General features: G+C 50.4%; 2 protein-coding genes and 4 non-coding genes across 6 annotated transcripts; 5 read left to right on the top strand and 1 right to left on the bottom strand.

The window, feature by feature from the left end:
• Nucleotides 1-2,500: 2,500 nt before the first annotated feature.
• Nucleotides 2,501-2,691, bottom strand: LOC139005784 (thymosin beta-4-like). Its single transcript, XM_070407999.1, has one exon. The coding sequence runs from the start codon at nucleotides 2,689-2,691 to the stop codon at nucleotides 2,557-2,559; it is 135 nt and encodes a 44-aa protein (XP_070264100.1). The 3' UTR covers nucleotides 2,501-2,556.
• Nucleotides 2,692-12,819: 10,128 nt separating this feature from the next.
• RPL3 (ribosomal protein L3) lies at nucleotides 12,820-19,262 on the top strand. The gene is made up of 10 exons (XM_070411152.1): nucleotides 12,820-12,854; nucleotides 13,707-13,899; nucleotides 14,778-14,946; nucleotides 15,489-15,624; nucleotides 16,688-16,874; nucleotides 17,285-17,445; nucleotides 17,944-18,045; nucleotides 18,480-18,575; nucleotides 18,914-19,033; nucleotides 19,159-19,262. The coding sequence occupies exons 1-10, from the start codon at nucleotides 12,852-12,854 to the stop codon at nucleotides 19,201-19,203; spliced, it is 1,212 nt and encodes a 403-aa protein (XP_070267253.1). The 5' UTR covers nucleotides 12,820-12,851; the 3' UTR covers nucleotides 19,204-19,262.
• On the top strand, nucleotides 13,296-13,359 carry LOC139007850 (small nucleolar RNA SNORD43). Its single transcript, XR_011470995.1, has one exon. It is a non-coding gene; the product is annotated as a small nucleolar RNA SNORD43 (small nucleolar RNA).
• Nucleotides 15,433-15,488, top strand: LOC139007939 (small nucleolar RNA U82P). Its single transcript, XR_011471064.1, has one exon. It is a non-coding gene; the product is annotated as a small nucleolar RNA U82P (small nucleolar RNA).
• On the top strand, nucleotides 16,934-17,027 carry LOC139007919 (small nucleolar RNA U83B). Its single transcript, XR_011471045.1, has one exon. It is a non-coding gene; the product is annotated as a small nucleolar RNA U83B (small nucleolar RNA).
• LOC139007921 (small nucleolar RNA U83B) lies at nucleotides 18,307-18,397 on the top strand. The gene has a single exon (XR_011471047.1). It is a non-coding gene; the product is annotated as a small nucleolar RNA U83B (small nucleolar RNA).
• Nucleotides 19,263-19,922: the final 660 nt, after the last annotated feature.

The raw sequence follows: 19,922 nt of genomic DNA, 5'->3' as shown, positions 1-19,922 counted from the left end.
TCTAGCAGATAAAAATTTCCCCAAAAAAGAGCTCAAAGTTAAAAAATAAGTCACAAAACACATGAATAAACAAGATAGCAAGATAAAATCAGCAGAAATAATAAGTAGCAGAATCAGGCCAGCAAAGGATTCAGATGTCATGATCCTGATATAAAACGGGAACATTTGACGTACCGAAGAGCTAATGAAGGAATCGAAAGGATGAGAAAGGAACCAGAGACTGCCAAAAACAATCCGGCAGAAATTAAAAAGAACCGCCCTGGCTGGTGTGGCTCAGTGGGTTGGCGCGTTGTCCATATATCAAATGGCTGCAGGTTAGATTCCTGGTCGGGGCACATACCCAGGTTGAGGGTTCAATCCCGGGTGAGGGTGGGAGGCAACTGAGCAATATTTCTCTCTCCCTTCCTCTCTCCCTAAAAAACAAAATTCAGCTGAGGGAATTTGAAGATCTAATTGACTTTATTAAATGATTCATAAAATCAGGCAGATCTCATCTAGCAAGTAGAGATTCCCTGAGGAATCATTTAAAATAGAACGTAGGGTGGGCCAAGGAAGTCACTAGCAAAGGAAAAATGAAAGTTCGTTGGAGGAAAGTAAGAGGTCAGGGTGAAATAGCTTCTCATTTTTTTTTTTTTTTTTTTAGCTGTGGCATTTTCTATTGTCTGGGCTTGTTGCAGGTCAAGAGGAAAACCTTGCCTCTTGCTGCAGGGTAGGGAAGTAAATGCACCTCCCATTTGGAGATGCCAAGTATGTCTCTTCCTGTTTAGGGTAATTGAGAATGAGCGGCAGGGCATGGGAGCGCCCCCTACAGGCCTTCCTGACTGCAATGTTAGTTGCGCTTATCTATTAATTTTCACTATAGCAAATAAAATAGATGCAAAATATGTTCAATTAAAAATTAAGAGAACCTTAAATTATTCTGCAACATAATGAATGTACATACCTCTCTCTGAAATGGAAAGATCAGCCCGGCCGACGTAGCTCAGGGGTTAAGCATTGACCTGTGAACCAGGAGGTCACTGGTTTGATTCCTGGTCAGGACACTTGCCCGGGTTGTGGGCTTGATCTCCAGTATGAGACATCCAAGAGGCAGCTGATCAATGATTCTCTCTCATCATTGATGTTTCTCTCTTTCTCCCTCTCCCTTCCTCTCTGAAATCAATAAAAATATATTTTAAAAAAAGAAAATAGAAAATACTTAAAAGTAAAAAACACTTAAAATTATAATTTGGGGGATACAGTGAAAGTAGTATGCAGAAGGAATTTCTTAAATCTTAAATGCTTACACTAGAAAAAAGGCTGAAAATTAATGAGTAAAGCAACCAAATTAAGAAATCAGATAAAGATCCACAGAGTGAACCACCCAAAATTAGAAACAAAAAATATTTATAAAAATAAAAACATAAGCCGAAACCGGTTTGGCTCAGTGGATAGAGCATTGGCCTGCGGACTGAAAGGTCCCAGGTTCGATTCCGGTCAGGGGCATGTACCTGGGTTGCGGGCACATCCCCAGTGGGAGATGTGCAGGAGGCGGCTGATCGATGTTTCTCTCTCATCGATGTTTCTAACTCTCTATCTCTCTCCCTTCCTCTCTGTAAAAAAATACATTAAAAGAAATCTTAAAAAATAAATAAATAAAAATAAAAACATAAATTAATGAATAGAAAATATTATAATAAAGGTAATAAAGCCAAAAGTCAGTACTCTGAAAAGACCAAAAACTTGACAAATTTCTTTTTATTTTCAGGTTTTAAAACTTTTAATTTGTATATTAAAAATTGTGCATTCCAATAATTAAAATCATTTGGCCGGTCAAGGGCATGTACCTGAGTTGCGGGCACATCCCCAGTGGGAGATGTGCAGGAGGCAGCTGATCGATGTTTCTCTCTCATCAATGTTTCTAACTCTCTATCTCTCTCCCTTCCTCTCTGTTAAAAATCAATAAAATATATATAAAATAAATAAATAAATAAAATCATTTGAACAAAAAAAAATGGCACTCTGATTAAACTGCATTTTATAGCCTTAGGACACCTCGGACCAGCTTGTTTTTCTGTTTTGTTTTTTTTAAAATATATTTTATTGATTTTTTACAGGGAGAAAGGGAGAGGGATAGAGAGTTAGAAACATCAATGAGAGAGAAACATCGATCAGCCGCCTCCTGCACACCTGCTACTGGGGATGTGCCCACAACCAAGGTACATGCCCTTGACCGCAATCGAACCTGGGACCCTTCAGTCTGCAGGCCAACGCTCTATCCACTGAGCCAAACTGGTCAGGGCCCAGCTTGGTTTTTACTCTAGATTTCACCCTCGTTTCACCCAGCTTGTTCCTTCACCAACATGCAAGTTCTCCCCCTGCCCCGCCAGCCAGCCAGGCAGAGGGGAGCGGCAGGTGCGGCCTTTGTTGTCAGTAGTTCTGATGTGAAAAGGAGCAGCACAGGCACTTAAACTGATCCAACCTCTTTGCATCTTGCAAAGGTGAACAGCTACAGGAAGTAAAACACGAAGGCAATGCTTGGGGAATGTACAGTGCATGTTGGCGGCGCGTGCCTCATTACGATTCGCCTGCTTGCTTCTCCTGTTCAATCGTTTCTCTGGAAGGCAGTGGATTTTTCTCTTGCGTTTCTGTCTTCTTCAGTTTCGACTTAGCGAATTTCTCAGCCTCAGCCGTATTGGGTTTGTCAGACATGGTTGCAGAAGAAGCCGAGCGAGATGCGTGAACGAGAGGAGTCCGATCTGCTCAGTGACTGCCGCCGAGTGGAAAAATTTCTTTCAAGATTGATATATAAAAAAGAAAGCTTGAATAAACAATATTAAGGATAAAAAAGACTCCATACCTACTGCAGCAGAGATTTAAAATAATAATAATAATAAAATGATAGCAAGAGAATATTGTGAACAACTTTCTGCCAATAAATTTGAAAATAGACAAAAATGAATAATTTCCTATGTATTTATAGGAAAATATAACTTACCAAAACTAATCTATAGCCCTATAATCATTTAAGAAGCTGAAACAATGGTTAAAAATCTAGCCACAAATAAAATACAAGGCCCATGCCAGCAGAAAATTCGTGCACTTGGGGCGGGGGGTGGTCTCTCAGCCTGGCCTGCACCCTCTCACAGTCTGGGAGCTCTTAGGGGATGTCCACCTGCTGGCTTAGGCCTGCTCCCCCTGGGCCTAAGCTGCAGTTGGACATCCTTAGCATTGCGGAAGAGGCTGGAGAGGCTTCCGCCACCACCTCTGTGGGTGAGCGGAGATCCCCCTGTAGGAACACACTGACCACCACGGGGCAGCTCCTGCATTGAGCGTCTGCCCCCTGGTGGTCAGTAGGCATCATAGTGACCGGTCATTCCTGGTCGATCTACCATTAGGGTCAATTTGCATATTACCCTTTTATTATATAGGATTTCACCAGCCACCCAAAAAGGAGATAATTCCATTTTTACACAAATTATTTTAGAGTAAAAAAGTGGGAATACTTATTTTATGAAGTCAGAATACTTTCACATCAAAATCAGACAAAGTTAGCTCAAGAAAGGAAAAGTTCAGGCCAATCTCACTCATGAATGTCGTTGCAAACAGTGCTGAGAAAATATTAGCAAGCTTAATCCTGCAACAGATAAAAAGATGGTAATATGCCTGTTGGCCACTGTGGCTTAGTGGTTGAGTGTCAACCCCTGAACCAAGAGGTCACTGTTCGATTCCTGGCCAGGTCACATGCTTGGGTTGCAGGCTCAATTTCCAGTATGGGGTATACAGGAGGAAGCGATTGATGTTTCTCTCTCTCGTCAATGTTTCTATCTCTCTATCGCTCTCCCTTCCTCTCTTTCTAAAATAAATATATATTATTAAAAAAAAAGATAATATTTCACCCTAGCCGGTTGCTCAGTGGTTAGACTGTCAGCCCGAGGACTGCATGGTCTCGGATTCAATTCCTGGTCAAAGGTAGGTACCTTGGTTGCAGGTTCCCCAGACCTGGTAGGGGCACATTCAGGAGGCAACGAATCAATGTGTCCGTCTCACATCGATGTTTCTCTCTCTTCCCCTCTTCCCTTCCTTCCACTCTCTCTGGAAATCAATGGAAAAAAATATCCTTGGGTGAGGATTGAAAAAAAGGGAGGGGGGGAGTTGGTGGACAAGATCTTTAGGAAGAAAGTTCTCTAAAACTTAAGGGCAATAAAGACCTAAAAAAGAGAGAGAGATTCCTAGATAACCAGTTGTGAGGACTCAATATTGGTCTGTAGAGTCAAAACAATTCCAACCCAAACATCAACAAAGTTTTCAGTGGAACTTGACACACTGGTTCTAAAATTCTTATGGAAAAACAAAGGGCCAAGAATTGCTAATACAGTTTTGAGAAAGAAGTGTAAGTTATATCTGATAGATACAGCAGATGTAAAGGTTAATGCAAAACTATAGAGCAGGGGTTCTCAACCTGTGGGTCGCGACCCCTTTGGGGGTGGAACGACCCTTTCACAGGGGTCGCCTAAGACCATCAGAAAACATATATATAGTTACATATTGTTTTTGTGATTAATCACTATGCTTTAATTATGTTCAATTTGTAACAATGAAATTGGGGGTCACCACAACATGAGGAACTGTATGAAAGGGTCGCGGCATTAGGAAGGTTGAGAACCACTGCTATAGAGTAAAGATAACAGACAAAAAGAACAATGGAATAGAATCTCGAGCCGGAAATAGGATATCGAACATACGGAAGTGTGATAAAAGCACAAGTGGCACTGAAAATGGATGGGTGGGCCACTGGGAAAATTGACTCTCCGTATGGGGAAAGAAATGAGGCTGTGTTCTGCCTCACACAATTCACAAAAACTAATTCCATGCGATCCGTTGGAAGTAGTAATATCAGTGCAGATGAAACGCCCCGCTGGTAGGGGGAGTTGTTAACAACAGGTATGGACTACCTGACCAGTGCCCTTACTCACCCACCCTTTTTCTCTTTTTAAAATTTATTTTTATGTTTGTTGATTTCAGAGAGGAAGGGAGAGGGACAGAGAGAGAGGAATATCAATGATGAGAAAGAATCATTGATTGGTTGCCTCCTGCACACCCCCTACTGAGATTGAGCCGGAAACCCAGGCATGTGCCCTGACCGAGAATCAAACCGTGACCTCCTGGTTCATAGGTTGATGCTCAACTACTGAGCCATGCCAGCCAGGCTGTAATTTATACTAATAATAGAGGAATATGCAAATTGGTCAGGATGCCCTCACGCAAAGACCAAACAGCAGGCTGCATGGGGCGACCAGGTTGGCAGGGGGGCAGTTGCGGCAACCAGGCCAGCAGGGGGGGGGCAGTTGGGGGTGATCAGGCCGACAGGGGAGGCAGTTGGGGGCAACCAGGCTGACGGGAGGGGGCATTTAGGGGCAACCAGGCCAGAAGGGGGGGCAGTGAGGGGCAACCAGGCTGGCAGGGGGGGCAGTTAGAGGCGATCAGGCAGGCAGGCAGGTGAGCAGTTAGAAGCCAGTGGTCCCGGATTGTGAGAGGAATGTCCTGGATTGGAGAGGGTGCAGACTGGGCTGAGGGGACCCCCACCCCCTGCACAAATTTTATGCACCGGGCCTCTAGTCTTTAAATAAATAGGACTATAGCATTTGTGTTGTTCCATATTTGCTGTCTTTATTGAGCCATGTGTCTTGAACATCTTTTCATGTTTCTGGATACAGAGCTGCCTACTGGTTAAGGGGCTGTGAACTATTTCCCTTTGCAGAAACATCATTGAAGGAAACCAGAATATGTCACCCCAAGATATGCCTCTTGGACGTAGCATTATTTTGAGGCCACATTCAGAGGTTCTAGGTGGACATATATTTTGGGGACCACTATTCAACCAACTGCAAGATCCGTATTTATTAATTTTTCCATGTAGTGAACCAGTGTCTCTAACTCTGTCTGTTAAATGGTCCATGCTCTCCCCACTGGTTTGCAATGTCACCTGCTCATGGACCAAGTTCCCTTTTGTAGCTGGCTTATGTCTGCGATCTGCGTTCTAGCCCATGTGTCTGCCTGGTTTTCTGCCTCTGCATGGTTTTATTACTGTGATTTTATAATATGTCTTAATATTTGGTAGAGCAAGTTCTTGTCTTGGCTCCATTTTTTTCAAAAATGCCTTACATTTGTAAGGACCTTGATTTCTCATATAAATCTTAGAATCAGTTTATGAGTCCCCCTCAGCCCCTCCCCCAGCCAAAATCCCCCTTGGGATTTTGGTTGAAATCCTTTACATATTAATTTGGAGACAATTGACATTTTAAAGACATTAGGTTAGTCCACCAATGAATTGATTATGTCCCTCCATTTATTCAGGTCTTCTTTTTATGACCTTTAATAGAATATAAAAGTGTCCTCGATAGGGTAATTAGGTAGGGAAGAGCACTCTACAATTTACAATTGGCCCATTTTTATATACCCACTTTCCCTGGAGTCCCATTATCTATACCAGTGGTCGGCAAAATGCGGCTCGGCAAACTGTGGCTCACGAGCCACATGCGGCTCTTTGGCCCCTTGAGTGTGGCTCTTCTACAAAATACCAACTTCTGCGCATGGGCCACGAAGTTTCAATCGCACTGTATGTGCGCGCCTGCATGTGCTATCTTGTGGAAGAGCCACACTCAAGGGGCCAAAGAGCCGCATGTGGCTCGCGAGCCGCAGTTTGCCAACCACGGATCTATACCTACAGAAAAGGAAACTGAGGCTGAGAAAGTGAAGAATACACCAGGGACCTCCCCAAGGACACGTAGTAGTGACTGAGCTGAGACCAGGTCCCCGGCCCAGCCCCTGCTGTGCGTGTGTCTTGCATATTGCGTATCATCCCCCCTCGCCCCAGCCCAGTACAGGCCTATCCGTGGTCAGCAAACTGCGGCTCGCGAGCCACATGCGGCTCTTTGGCCCCTTGAGTGTGGCCCTTCCACAAAATACCACGTGCGGGCGCGCACGTACAGTGCGATTGAAACTTCGTGGCCCATGCGCAGAAGTCGCAGTTTGCTGACCCCTGGCCCTAGGGGAACAGATTGGATGCTATTCAATCTCTCGCTGACAGAGGAAGCCAGGGACAAACCCGAGGCCGGTTCACACTTGATCATTTATTTTAAGATTTGCACGAGGAGCGAGGCGGTGCAGACATACAGAAGCATGATGAGGACACAGGTCACCTTGACTTGCCGAGCCGCGCCTGCGTGGATGAAGCCCCGACGGCCATCTTGCTCGTCCTATTGCTCTGGAACCTGCTGCTAAAGCGGCAGCCTCCTTCTCCCTTGCTGGCCCCAGCCACGAGGCACAGGTGGATGGAAGCCGCCGAGAGCCTGCGCAGGGTGGCCGGGTCGGGCCCGGGGAAGCGCCGGCTGAAAGGGACGGTGGGGGCTGGGAGGATGCTGGTAACTGCATCCAGGTCTTTGGAGGCTGCTCAGCAGAGCCTGGCCCGTTCCAGGGGTCGAAGACCACTGCACCACATGGCCTGGGCCCCCTGTCCCAGGGCCCCCCGCAGCTTGTCCAGGCAGCAGACCAGCAGAGACACGGCCTCCTGCTGCAGCACAGCTCGCAGCAGCTGCTCCAAGGCCCTGCCGTTCTCCTGGAGGGAGCTGAGCAGGCTGCAGCAGGCCCACTGGGCCACGGGGAGCAGGGCCAGGCCAGCCTCCTGCTGCAGGAGCCTTGGGAGGCCACGCCGGGCTCTGTGGACCAGGGTGGCGAGCAGCTGCAGGCCCCGAGCCCAGGTGATGGTCAGCGGCTGCCACAAGGCCTGCTGGACGGGTAGCAGCACCTCCACGCACAGCTTCCGGCTCAAGGTGAGGGTGAGCCCCCCGCCCAGCTGCAGGCTGCCACACCACAGGACGCAGAGGCCCAGCAAATAGACCGAGAGGCCGTGGGCGGCAGCATGCGCCACAGCCTCCTGCAGCCCCAGCTGGGGCGTGTGGACTCTCACCGGGCTGGGGCTGCACACCAGCAGGAACAGGAGGAGCAGGAGCAGGAGCTGCCAGGTGCCCGTGGGCAGCCGGCTCCCATTCTGAGGGGCATCTCTCCGGCAGCTGGCAGTGCAGAGAGTGGGCTCCTTCATGTCCCAGAGGCTCTGTGCCCAGCCTCCTGCCCCGGGGACATGGAGCTGTGCTCATGCCACAAGCTCATATTGACTGATCCTCTGGCCCCAGTGCCCTGTCATCTGGGCCAGAAGGTTTTGCAACAATCAATGACAGCACAAAAGATTAGAATGTGAGCTTATGTCAAAGGGGGTGTGGGGGCGTTATTGCTTCAGCGGGTAAGGGAGGCAGCCTGTTCCAGCTGGGGCCTACTGTGCGCATGCCCTCCTCTGACCAATGTGAACCAGAGGCTTCTGTGTCAGGCCCTGCACCGGGGCTGAGCACGTGGGAGGAGGACACAGTCTCCGTGACGTGAAGCTTCCAGTCGGGTAAGGGAGATGAACACGGAAACACCCCTATGGCTAAAGCGGCCGCTCTCAGCTCCTCTCTTGCCCTCCTGCCTCCCCATTCTGCTCCCCCACAGCCCCTCCTACCCCCCGCCCCGTCAGACCACACCTCGGGTTTACGTGGCAGCAGAGGACATCTGCCCTTCAGATATTTGAGCCAAACCTTGGGCCCTTTTCTGCTCCTTCCTAGAGGCTCCATTTTGGAGACAGTATTGATGGAGGACCATTGGTTTTTGTGTTGTTGTTGTTTTTTTTAATATATATTTTTATTGATTTCAGAGAGGAAGGGAGAGAGATGGAAACATCAATAATGAGAGAAAATCATTGACTGGCTGCCTCCTGCATGCCCCCTACTGGGGATCGAGCCAGCAACCCAGGCATGTGCCCTTGACCAGAATCGAACCCAGGACCTTTCAGTCCACAGACCAACGCTCTATCCACTGAGCCAAACCGGCTAGGGTGATGGAGGACCATTTGTAAACAAAATCAATCCATTTCTTCCCAGACTCTGGATTTTATCTTTGGATTAAACACCAGCAATCCAGGATCGGGTATCCCAACCTGCTTGTTTTGGCCCCTTGTAAACAGCTCCCACATGCTGGGGTCCAGCACCAGCAGGTCCAGGGGTTCCCAAAGGTGTGGACGGAGTCGGCGAAGAAGGAAGGACACAGAGGCAGCGTTCAGTTGATCAGCATAGCGAGGTTCTCCCTCCAGGATCTCCAGCCAAGTTTTGTGTACAGGTTCTCTTGCTAGGTTCTCCAGCCAGGTTCTTTAGCCAGGTTCTGTCCAGGATCTTTTGCCATGTTCTCTCACTAGGTTCTGTCTCTAGGTTCTGTGTCTAGGTTCGGTCTCTAGGTTCTTCAGCCAGGTTCTCTTGCTAGGTTCTGTGTCCTGTTGTCTTGTTACATCTGTATTTATACCAGTTGATTTTAATCCTGTCAATTTCTATTCCAAAGGTTAGGGTGTTGTTTCTTATCTCCATTCCAGGGAGTAAAGATTATGTAGCTTAAGCGTGATTGTTCTTAAAGTGATTAACTACCCGCCTGGCACTTAGTTAAGGGGTTTTATTCCCTCCCTAACTTCAGGGAAAAATTCCTACCTGGGGAAACAACCTTTCTCGGAGAGGTGACCTTGGTTAAAACACATAGCCCCAAGAAGGGGAGCAAACAGTATGCCATATGCGCCAGGTCCCTTGAAACATATGCTGTGCAGATGTTTCTTCTCTGCAGCGACTGTGTCAAGCAGCAAGGATGGACCGGCTCCCGGCACCCACAGATCGCATCGTGCCGTGCGTTCACTGGTCCCCGCTGAGCGTGACCGGCCATTGTGTGTTCACTGTGGGATGGTGTTCAGGGCGTCAGCAGTGGCGTCCCACTCTGGCCCCTTTAGGGGAACCTTCTCCCCAGAGAAGTTTGTTTCAAGTTTTATTTCAGGCACAGTACACGCTGGCCACTGGTTGGTTTGTTTTTGGGGGTGGGGGAGGGGAGATGGCTTAAACAACAAGAAATTTATTTCTCACAGTTTTGGAGGCCAGGAAGTTTCACACCAGGTACCAGCACGCTCAGGTTCTGGCGAGGACCTGCCTCCTAGCCTGCAGACTGCTGCATCCTTGCTGCATCCTCACATGGCAATGGCTTCTTTTTATCATGTGGATATTGTCAACCATGTTACTCCTCGGAGTCATCGTTTGTATTTGGCCTCACAGATGCACAGAACCGAATGGGAGGGCTACTCTGGCGTAAACAGAGTTCTACGGTGTGTGTTCGGGTGAGATCCCGTCTTGCTTCCCTTCATCACTTCCTTACTTTTTTCTTGTAGCCTTAGACCTGTTCTTGGAAGGAGGAAGGATACAGTCAACCCCATAAGTGATTCCAAACCCACATACATAAACTTATCTCTCCCTTCTAAAAATAACACTATCTGTCTAATATTCCAAACTGGATATCCTGACTTGGGCCCTTCCTGTCTCCTCCCTCCACCCCTAGCCCCAGCGACTCATAGGAGTCGTCTCCAGATCCCGTCCATCCTAAGTAGCTCCTGCTTCTGCTCCGTTATGCCCACCTCAGTGCCCCCTTTCAGGTCACCCACCGTGAAAGCCCTCTACCTCCTGGCTGGCTTCTCCCAGTCCAGTTGTCTCCTTAGAGTCATTCTTAGGCAGAGCAGGCTCAGGACACATGTGTTAAATGAATGAATAAATCCCTTGATTGACAGATGGGGAAACTGAGACGCAAGGCAACATCCCAGTGAGCTCTATGTACAACTGGCACGGCAGTGCAGGTCTGTTATGCTCTCCTTTCTCTTGACTGCAGAGGGGGAATTCCTTTTGGGGATAGATTGCCCAGAACCTTCAGTGACATTGTTTGTTAAATATTTTTTAAAAATAATATATTTTTATTAATTTCAGAGATGAAGGGAGAGGGAGAGAGAGATAGAAACATCAATGATGAGAATCATTGATTGACTGCCTCCTGCACGCCCCCTACCGGGGATTGAGCCCACAACCCAGACACGTGCCCAGATGGGGAATCCAAGTGTGACCTTCTGGTTCACAAAATGACACTCAACCACTGAGCCACATTGGCCGGGCTGTTAAATCTTTTTTAACCTTCATCACAATTTTAAATACTAGTCTTATTTGGTCTGTGATGGTGGCCATCTCATTCCCACAGCCTGATGCGGTACCTGGCACAGAGCAGGCTCAGTAAGAATTTCAGTAAGTGAATGAGGGACTCAGGACCCAGAGCTCCTTTTCCACTGAGGGAGCTATTGAACCCCGAGCCTAATGGCGTGAAAAACTCAATCTAGAGTCAGTCAGACTTGAGCTCTGTCCTTCATGAATTGTGTGGTTTTTACCAAATTATTTCCTCTTGGCCTGAAACCTAGTTTTCTTTCTATTTTTAAAAGTCTTTTTAAAAATATATATTTTTCTTATTGATTTCAGAGAGGAAGGGAAAGGGAGAGAGATGGAAACATCAATGATGAGAGAGAATCATTTATTGGCTGCCTCCTGCACGCCCCTTCTGGAGACCAAGTTCCCAACCCGGGCATGTGCCCTTGACCAGAAACTGGGACCCTTCAGTCCACAGGCCGATGCGCTATCCACTGAGCCAAGCCGGCTAGGGCCACCTAGTTTTCTTGGTAAGAGGGGACAATATGGGTCATAATCCCCTTTCCACAATTCTGAAATCAAAAAACTTCCCAAGTCATTTGGTGACAAAAACCAAATTGACCTGAATTTTTTAGGCAGCTGAGTCAGCCTTGAACTGGTTGGTGGGAGGCTATTTATATTTATCCCACTTCATGTGACTATTCATGTATCTTTACAGAATTAATTAATGTGTTTCATCAAAGAATTTTGGGAGAATTACATAATATACAACATGTGCACCATGTTGCATATTATCTAAAACATGACAAGGACTGGATTTGGAAATACATCTGGCAGCAAAGATTTTCAAAATAAGGGACTGAGGACCTATCAGGGCTGCCTCTCAGGGGTGGTGTCAGCATGAAGTGAAAATGTTTTTTGTTTTTGTTAATTCTCACCTGAGGATAGTTTTTCCATTGATTTTTAGGGAGAGAGACCGAGAGAAGAAACATTGATGTGAGAGAGACCCATCGAGGCCAGGCCAGACCCGGGCTCCCTCGCAGCCCCAGCTTCTTCTGGAAGGCCGCCCCCTTCTGGGGATCGAGCCCCCAACCCGGGCCTGTGCCCTTGACTGGAATCGAACCGGGGACCCTTCAGTCCGCAGGCCGATGCTCTCTCTACTGAGCCAATCCGACTATGGCCCAAGTCAGGGCATATTAAAGGCAAGTTGGTGTGGTGGAAGCGGCTCTCGGCTGGAAGCCAGAAAACCAGGGGTGCAATCTTTTCTCTCCGACTTAGAGCAGGGCAACGCTTTCCACCTGTGTGCCTGCAAAATGGCAACAAACCCGATCTACTGGGTGGGACGGGAATGGGTCCCATGTGTGACACTGTTTTGGGCAGGAGCCCACAGCTGAGTTATTCAATTCCAGAGGTGACTGCATTCAATGTGCAAAGAAGCGACGCAGCCAGCTATCTTCCTTCCGCGAAACGGTGTGTTCAGATCTGGCTGCCGCCCATCGCTGCAGCGGCAGGTTTATTGGAGCCAAGCCCTTCGCCACATTTCCGCGGCGTTTCACTAAGTTTGAACCCAGCCGCTCGCCGTAGCGGTTCCAACGCCAGCTTCTGAAACTCACGTCTCGCTGGGAACAAACGCTGGGCGAGGACGCGCATGCGTGGAAAGGGCCATCGGTATTTGTCCCCTGACCCGACGTCCGCCGCGGGTGCGCGCTCGTACGCCGGAAGAGGCGGAGCCAGGCTGGGCTTTATATAGCGCACGCGGAGCGCCGTCAGACCTCTACCGGCGGCGTTGGCGGCAGGATGGTATGTACTCTCTTGGCGCCTCCCTCCTCGGCAATGGCGGCATGGTTGAGTCCGCGGTACATCGGCGCCATCTCGGCTGTCCAAGCGCCGAGGACCTGCTCTGGGAGCACGGGAAGCTCGGCGGGGTCCGCAGCCAGGCCTATTTTCGGGAAACACCGAGGCCTGTGGTTGGCCTTGGGCCTACCACTCGGCTGGCGAGAAGGCCTTGCGGCGGGAGCTGGGCTAGGGTGCCCGGGGCAGACCGTTTTCAAGCTGTGGATTATTTCTGGGTCTCGGCCTCACCAGTTTAGTGCTAATCGAGGTTGGAGCCCGTGAGCATTTCAGCCAGGAGGACCTAGACGTGGGGAGGCAGGCGGGGAGACGGTGGAGGGTCTTGAGTCCTCTTTCTGAAACTTCTGGGACGCTTGGGGGACAACTTAGGCCGCTAGAGTTCCCAGAAACCACAGATGATGAACTTGCTGACGGGCGGACAGAGACTCTGTGCTGATTGTCATGTTCTGATTTGGCTCTGAGTTCTAGTGGCCTAGGTGTCATCGCGGGCAGAGGAGCCTCCAGTACCATTACCTGCTACCCACCCACGTGTCCCAGAAGTCTCTCTCGGTGCTCAGGATCTTTATGACCATAAGGTCACCTGCTAATCTGATTTAAAATCTGGCACACTCTTGTCTGATTTAGAGAAAAGGGGTTAGTTCATTTTGCTGAGTTGTAAAGTGAGCTTTTGAGATGAATACAGCAGGGTGTGTGACCCTACAAAAACCAGCATTGCTGAGACTCCTCATAGGACCATCGGGTCAGCTGGGGATCCAGAAGTGAATTCCAAGTTCAGGTACTAATGTGGTCACTTTCTTACAGTCTCACCGGAAGTTCTCCGCTCCCAGGCATGGGTCCCTGGGCTTCTTGCCTCGGAAGCGCAGCAGCCGGCACCGCGGGAAGGTGAAGAGCTTCCCCAAGGATGACTCTTCCAAGCCCGTCCACCTCACAGCATTCCTGGGCTACAAGGCCGGCATGACCCACATCGTGCGGGAGGTCGACAGGCCAGGATCCAGTACGTACATGCTGTGCCGTCCTCCAAGCTGGTGGGGGGGGGTTAGGAATTGAGGGTGGGGACTGGACTAGTTGGGGCCAAGCTATAAGGGCAGACTTAAGAAATCAACAGGACATCTCAAACGATGTTCTTAATATGTTTTAGGACTGTTCACATTCCCAGGCTGTAAATGGCTGGCACTGCCATTTGTGGGTGGAGGGGTATATTGACATCAGGGAGCACTATGTAGGTAAATTTGTCAGGAGCCACAGCATAGAGAAGTCTGCTGCCCTAAAAGGCTTGAAGACGACCCATGGCCTTGGGTTGTGAGTTTTAAAGTGGAAAAGTTGCCAAGTGGGACACTATGCTGATTACTTAACCATGGTAGCTAATGTCTACCTGACCATAGAGATATCTTGACACCCCATTGTACTTAGAATGCTTATATTATCCAGGTAATAAGAAATGTGTCTGTCTATGGAGATTTCTATGATAGAAAAGAATGGAAACCAGGCTGTTAATTTGCTTTATTAGGGTCATAAATATATATATATTTGGTTCCAAAGAGGAAGAGAAAGGGAGAGATACAAACATCAATGCTGCCTCCTGCACGCCCCCTATTGGGGATGGAGCCTGCAAGTGGGGCATGTTCCTTGACGGGGAACCTCCTGCTTCATTGGTTAATGCTCAACCACTGAGCAACACTGGCCGGGCAGGTCCTATATTTTTTGTTAAAAGTTGTCAGTGTATGCTGACATGGGCCCTGCTTCTGTAATCTGCTACCTTAAGCAAGTTGCCCTCCCAGCCTATGAGAGCGCTTAACAGTTTCTATAAAACACTATCCCTTGCTGGGGGTTCTAGTTAGACCACTTAAGTATGACTACCTGCTTTCTCTGCAGAGGTGAACAAGAAGGAAGTTGTGGAGGCTGTGACCATTGTGGAGACCCCGCCCATGGTGGTTGTGGGCATTGTGGGCTACGTGGAAACCCCCCGGGGCCTCCGGACCTTCAAAACCATCTTTGCTGAGCATATCAGTGATGAGTGCAAAAGGCGCTTTTATAAGAACTGGTAAGGGAGAGGACACCCTAGCTTAGGGTGGGGAGGAGGAGCACCTGTGCAGAGCTTCTCAGCTGTAATGGGAGGGCTGCTCTGGTGTTGGGGTTAGTTGCCTCCAGAACAGAACAATTCCTGGAGATAGCCCTTAAGCAGTTGGTGGTTTCCTGAGCTGGGAGCAGCTTAGTGGGTGTTGGCTGAGGACTCAGTTTTCAGTATTTTCTTGGTTTCTGGGAAGTATTGAGAGTCCCGGGAGAAAGCCAAGAGGTAGCAGTCCTGCCTGGGTGTGTGGTCTGGGTAATGGCTAGACCGGAGCAAGAATTAGTGTGTGCTTGGATGTTTGTGACTTACATTAATCTTGTGGACCTCTGCTCAGCTCCGCTCGGCTTTGCCCGATGAGCTCCATCCAGGCTCCGCTTGCCGGTGGAAAAGGCTCCTTAGAAGCCGGCAATGAGCCCCATCCCCTCGTGGTGCCCGTGTGCCTTCCTCTCACCCCTCGGAGGGGTGATGAAGGCCTGCACCCGGCCCCCCTCCCCAACTCTGCTCTGCTCCTGAAGGCATAAGTCTAAGAAGAAGGCCTTCACCAAATACTGCAAGAAGTGGCAGGATGACGACGGCAAGAAGCAGCTGGAGAAGGACTTCAACAGCATGAAGAAGTACTGCCAGGTCATCCGCGTCATCGCCCACACCCAGGTGAGCACTTGCCAGTGAGCCCGAGAGGCAGCTGTGTCTGCGGCTTCCTGCCTGGAGGTGGCTGGTCGTGTGGGGCTCTGAATACCAGATGCCGCTTGTTTGGGAGGTTCAGTTACCTCGAGTCCATCCTCAGAGTGCTTTGGTGCCAAGCCTTGGGGACTTCGGGGGTTGGTTAGGCTGGTTCAGGTTCCTCAAAACTTCTTTTCTGGTGTAGGAGAAAGGCCAGTGAGCAGCCTGGGGTGGTTTGAAGTTAACACAGCAACAGGCCAGACACTGCCCTGCCCTTGAAGCCTGGGTTCCTGGGGCCAGGTCGTGGCCCATTGGACAGTGGCCTGAGTAAGACATCCACTGCCTCCACTTGTAGGTTGGTCTTTTACTTGTCAGCAGAGGGCACTGTGTCCCTTTTGGTTATTAGGGAAACGATACCCCGTTTTAATGAAAACTGGTTGAAGGAATTGGTGACTCATGACTAACATTGTCAAGTGCCTGACTGAAAGTAGTGAATAGTCAGTGGTGAAATAATGCCTGTTGGCATCTCAAACCTGGCAGGAGGAGCCCTTGCCTGGCTTGGATAGAGGAGTGCCTCCTTGTGCTCTGGCCACTCGCTGGGTGTGTGCCCTGTTCCCGAGTGCTGAGTTAGGGACCACATTAGCGCAGATCGACAGCAGTCCACGGAAGAAGTTCTGTAGGGGTAGCTACAAGCTTTAGGCCTGCATTTGTTTCCTTTTCTAAAGCTTGCAGTTTATACAGTGGCTGCCGGGCCATCCTGCTCTCCAAAGTACAGGTGAATTGTTGGTAGTAACAGCGAGGTAGGTGGGCAGGCAAACTAGAGCAGTACCCCAAAGGCACTGGCCAAAGGACAGTCAGTGATCAGGCACATTCGGCTTGTTGGTGCCAGGATCTGGTTAAGTGGACCTATCTTGGTGTGGGCCCTGTGGCAAGGGTTGGCTCATCAGAACTGAAAGGGGACTTGTGCCCCGTGGGGAGTCACTTCACCACGTTCTTCCTCTGCTGGAGAAGAGCTTGAAGCGCAGGGAGCTGAGCTGCTTCCATTCCCTTCTAGATGCGCCTGCTTCCTCTGCGCCAGAAGAAGGCCCACCTCATGGAGATCCAGGTGAACGGAGGCACGGTGGCCGAGAAACTGGACTGGGCCCGGGAGAGGCTAGAGCAGCAGGTCCCTGTGAACCAGGTGTTTGGACAGGACGAGATGATTGATGTCATTGGAGTGACCAAGGGCAAAGGCTACAAAGGTGAGCTTTGCAGTGGCCGGGTTTGCTGGGCTTAAACTCGGCAGAGGGGTCTCCAACCTGCTGTTCGGTGATGAGGCTCTGGAATGAGCGCTGGGCACAGCGCCCGAGTCACACTGCGGAAACATTCCTTGCTGCCTTCCTTCTGAGAACAGCCCTGTAGTCGCAGACTGGGGGCATGACCTCTCACTGAGGTCTCCAAGGACTGAACTCTAGATTCACATCTAGACAAGCATTCAACTTGGGATGATATGGCCATTAGAGGGTAACATGCAGGTTAAACCCACCTCTGTCCTTGAAATGCACTCTCATTGGGTGTTAACAAACCAGTGAACTCAGGTGGGCCTTCCCAGGAGAAAAGGGCCAATGTCATGAGTGCCAGACACCCCAGTAACAGCATGTGTCCATTCCAGGGGTCACCAGCCGCTGGCACACCAAGAAGCTGCCACGCAAGACCCATAGGGGCCTGCGGAAGGTTGCCTGTATCGGGGCGTGGCATCCTGCCCGGGTGGCCTTCTCTGTGGCCAGGGCTGGGCAGAAAGGCTACCATCACCGCACTGAGATCAACAAGAAGGTGAGGTGCTTGGGGTGGAGGTAAAAGGGGGGGTTCAACCCTGGGGGGGGAAGGTGACCCCATTATAGGAAGGAGAGTTACAGTCTCTTGTCACCACCATTGGTGGGGGAGCTTCTGGGCATCACATGGAGTTAGCTGTCCATGTGATTGGCTGGTGTGTGATGATTTATAAGGTGCCATCCTCAAAGGTGGTTCTGGTGCAGCTGATTATTGTGAACTGTGGGAGCCTGTCCTTTCTTCCCAGGAAGTGTTGGAGTGGCCTCAGTCCACTCTGATGGATAGCAGTGTCTTTAATGTAGAGCCAGCCAGCTCTTTATAAGTTCTGAGCCTGGGGCACCCCATCAGGACTGAGTTCAGAGCTGCTTTCCCAGAGTCCTTTGCAGGCTAGGCCCACCGCTCAGTGGGCATTACGGTCCCTGATGGCCACCCTGCCCTGTGTGTGGGAGTCTCCTGCCTGTCCTCTTCCCAAGTGTTACTGACGCTCACTCCCTTGCGCAGATCTACAAGATTGGCCAGGGCTACCTGATCAAGGACGGCAAGCTAATCAAGAACAACGCCTCCACTGACTATGACCTGTCTGACAAGAGCATCAACCCTCTGGTGAGGAACGGAGCTAGGAGCTAGCTGTCTTCTCTGGCCTCTGAGGCCTGGGGTCTGGCAGATTTCACCCTCTAGAAATTTGCCCCAGGCCCTTGCCAGTAGGGCTGGGGCCCTGAGGCTCTTTGGGCCTGTCTGACTCAGGAGGCCAAGTTTGCAGTCAGTTACTGGTCCCTGCATAGCAGCCAGCTCTGTTCCCTGTAAATGGCCTGTCATTGGTCCACTGGATGGGGTTGGCTGGAGAGAAGTGGGGTCTCCAGCCCAGCTGTTGGTGATGAGGCTCTGGAATGAGCCCTGGGCACAGTGCCCGAGTCGCTGCAGAAACATCCCGTGCTGCCTTCTTTCCGAGAGCATCCCCGGGCGGGTGGCTGGGAACAACCTAAACCTGAAGGGTCCTGTGTGATACGTGCTGACCTGATGGCCTTGCTCTTTCCCAGGGTGGCTTTGTCCACTACGGCGAAGTGACCAATGACTTCGTCATGCTGAAAGGCTGTGTGGTGGGAACCAAGAAGCGAGTGCTCACCCTCCGCAAGGTGAGGCTTGGGCCCGGGTGGCGCCCTGCCCCAGGAACCTGTGGGGAGGAGAGAAGCTTATTAACAGGAACAGTCCACAGACAGGCTGAGCTGTTAGGGAGGGGAGTTCAAAGGAAAGGGGGGTTTGCTGCTCCTTCAACATGGTCTTTGAAGTCCTGGAGGAGGAAATTCCCGTCTGGCCCAGCTGTTTGCTTCTGCTTTCACGTGCCAGGCCAGTTCCTTGGATACAACCAGCCAGACATGACTGCTTCTCTGCCCTCTAGGGAAGGCTGGGAAGTAAGATGGTGCAGCGAAAGCCCTGCTCTTCATAACTAACCTTTTCTCCCCTTGGCCCGCAGTCCTTGCTGGTGCAGACCAAACGGCGAGCCCTGGAGAAGATTGACCTTAAGTTTATCGACACCACCTCCAAGTTTGGCCATGGCCGCTTCCAGACAGTGGAGGAGAAGAAAGCATTCATGGTGAGCACCTACCTGTCTGGGGCTAGGGAGACTTGCCCCCCCAGAATCTCTGGTCCCACCAGAGTGTGGCCTGTTCTTACTGACAAGCTGCCTTCCTCCACCTCTAACCTCACCTTTCCCAACAGGGACCACTCAAGAAAGACCGGATTGCAAAGGAAGAAGGAGCCTAATGTCAGGAACAGATGGTGCAGCTGGTGGGGTCTCAATAAAAGTTATTTTCCAGTGAGAACTGCCTTTGACTTGACCTTTCCCGTTCCTGGCTGCTTCCACATGACCCTTGTGCTGCCCATGGCCTCATGGCTTCCTACTTCCCTTTGGTCACCTTTGCCCTCCCCCCTGCCTGGCCCAGTACCTGGAGCCTGGGTCTGCCCCTGAACTTTGAAGCCAGCCTGGGGCAGTAGGCTGTGTGTACAATGTGTCGGGGTGAGGCGGCTGGGGCTCAGCTGTGGAAGTGTTTGCACAGCTTGGGTGGCAGCTGTGGAGATGGGAAGGAGGTGGCGGGCGTTTGGTTGCTGATGGGCGCGGCGCGGCAGGGCAGACCCGGGGTCTGTTGTGCACAAATGAGGAGCGGATCCAGTTCAGGCTTGTTTTGGTCTGTGGCCTGCAGCCAAGTCCTGGTGGTGAGAGGGGTGTCATGCAGGAGGCCTGCAGTGCACCTGGAGCTGGGAGGAAACGCCAGTGTTGACTCCGAGGAAGGCCCTGCCCTGTTGGTTTCACTTAAACTGCTTCACAGGAATGTGGCCATGCAGAGGTTAAACACCTTGTCCAGGCTCCCCTAGCTAAGTGGTCACTGGACCCTTTCGGGCCTTGCTCTGCCCTTCCCCCTGCAGGAGGTTGTGCTGATCTGTGCTGACCATGTTGAGCACCTCCTGTTGACCAAGCTTGGTAC

Source organism: Myotis yumanensis, unplaced genomic scaffold, assembly GCF_028538775.1.
Source record: "Myotis yumanensis isolate MYYU_CA2020_CCGP unplaced genomic scaffold, mMyoYum1.0.hap1 SCAF_3, whole genome shotgun sequence".
In the NCBI taxonomy this organism is placed as follows: Eukaryota; Metazoa; Chordata; class Mammalia; order Chiroptera; family Vespertilionidae; genus Myotis; species Myotis yumanensis.
The sequence above is the reverse complement of the archived record's forward strand: the minus strand, read 5'-3'. Positions and strand labels throughout refer to the sequence as shown.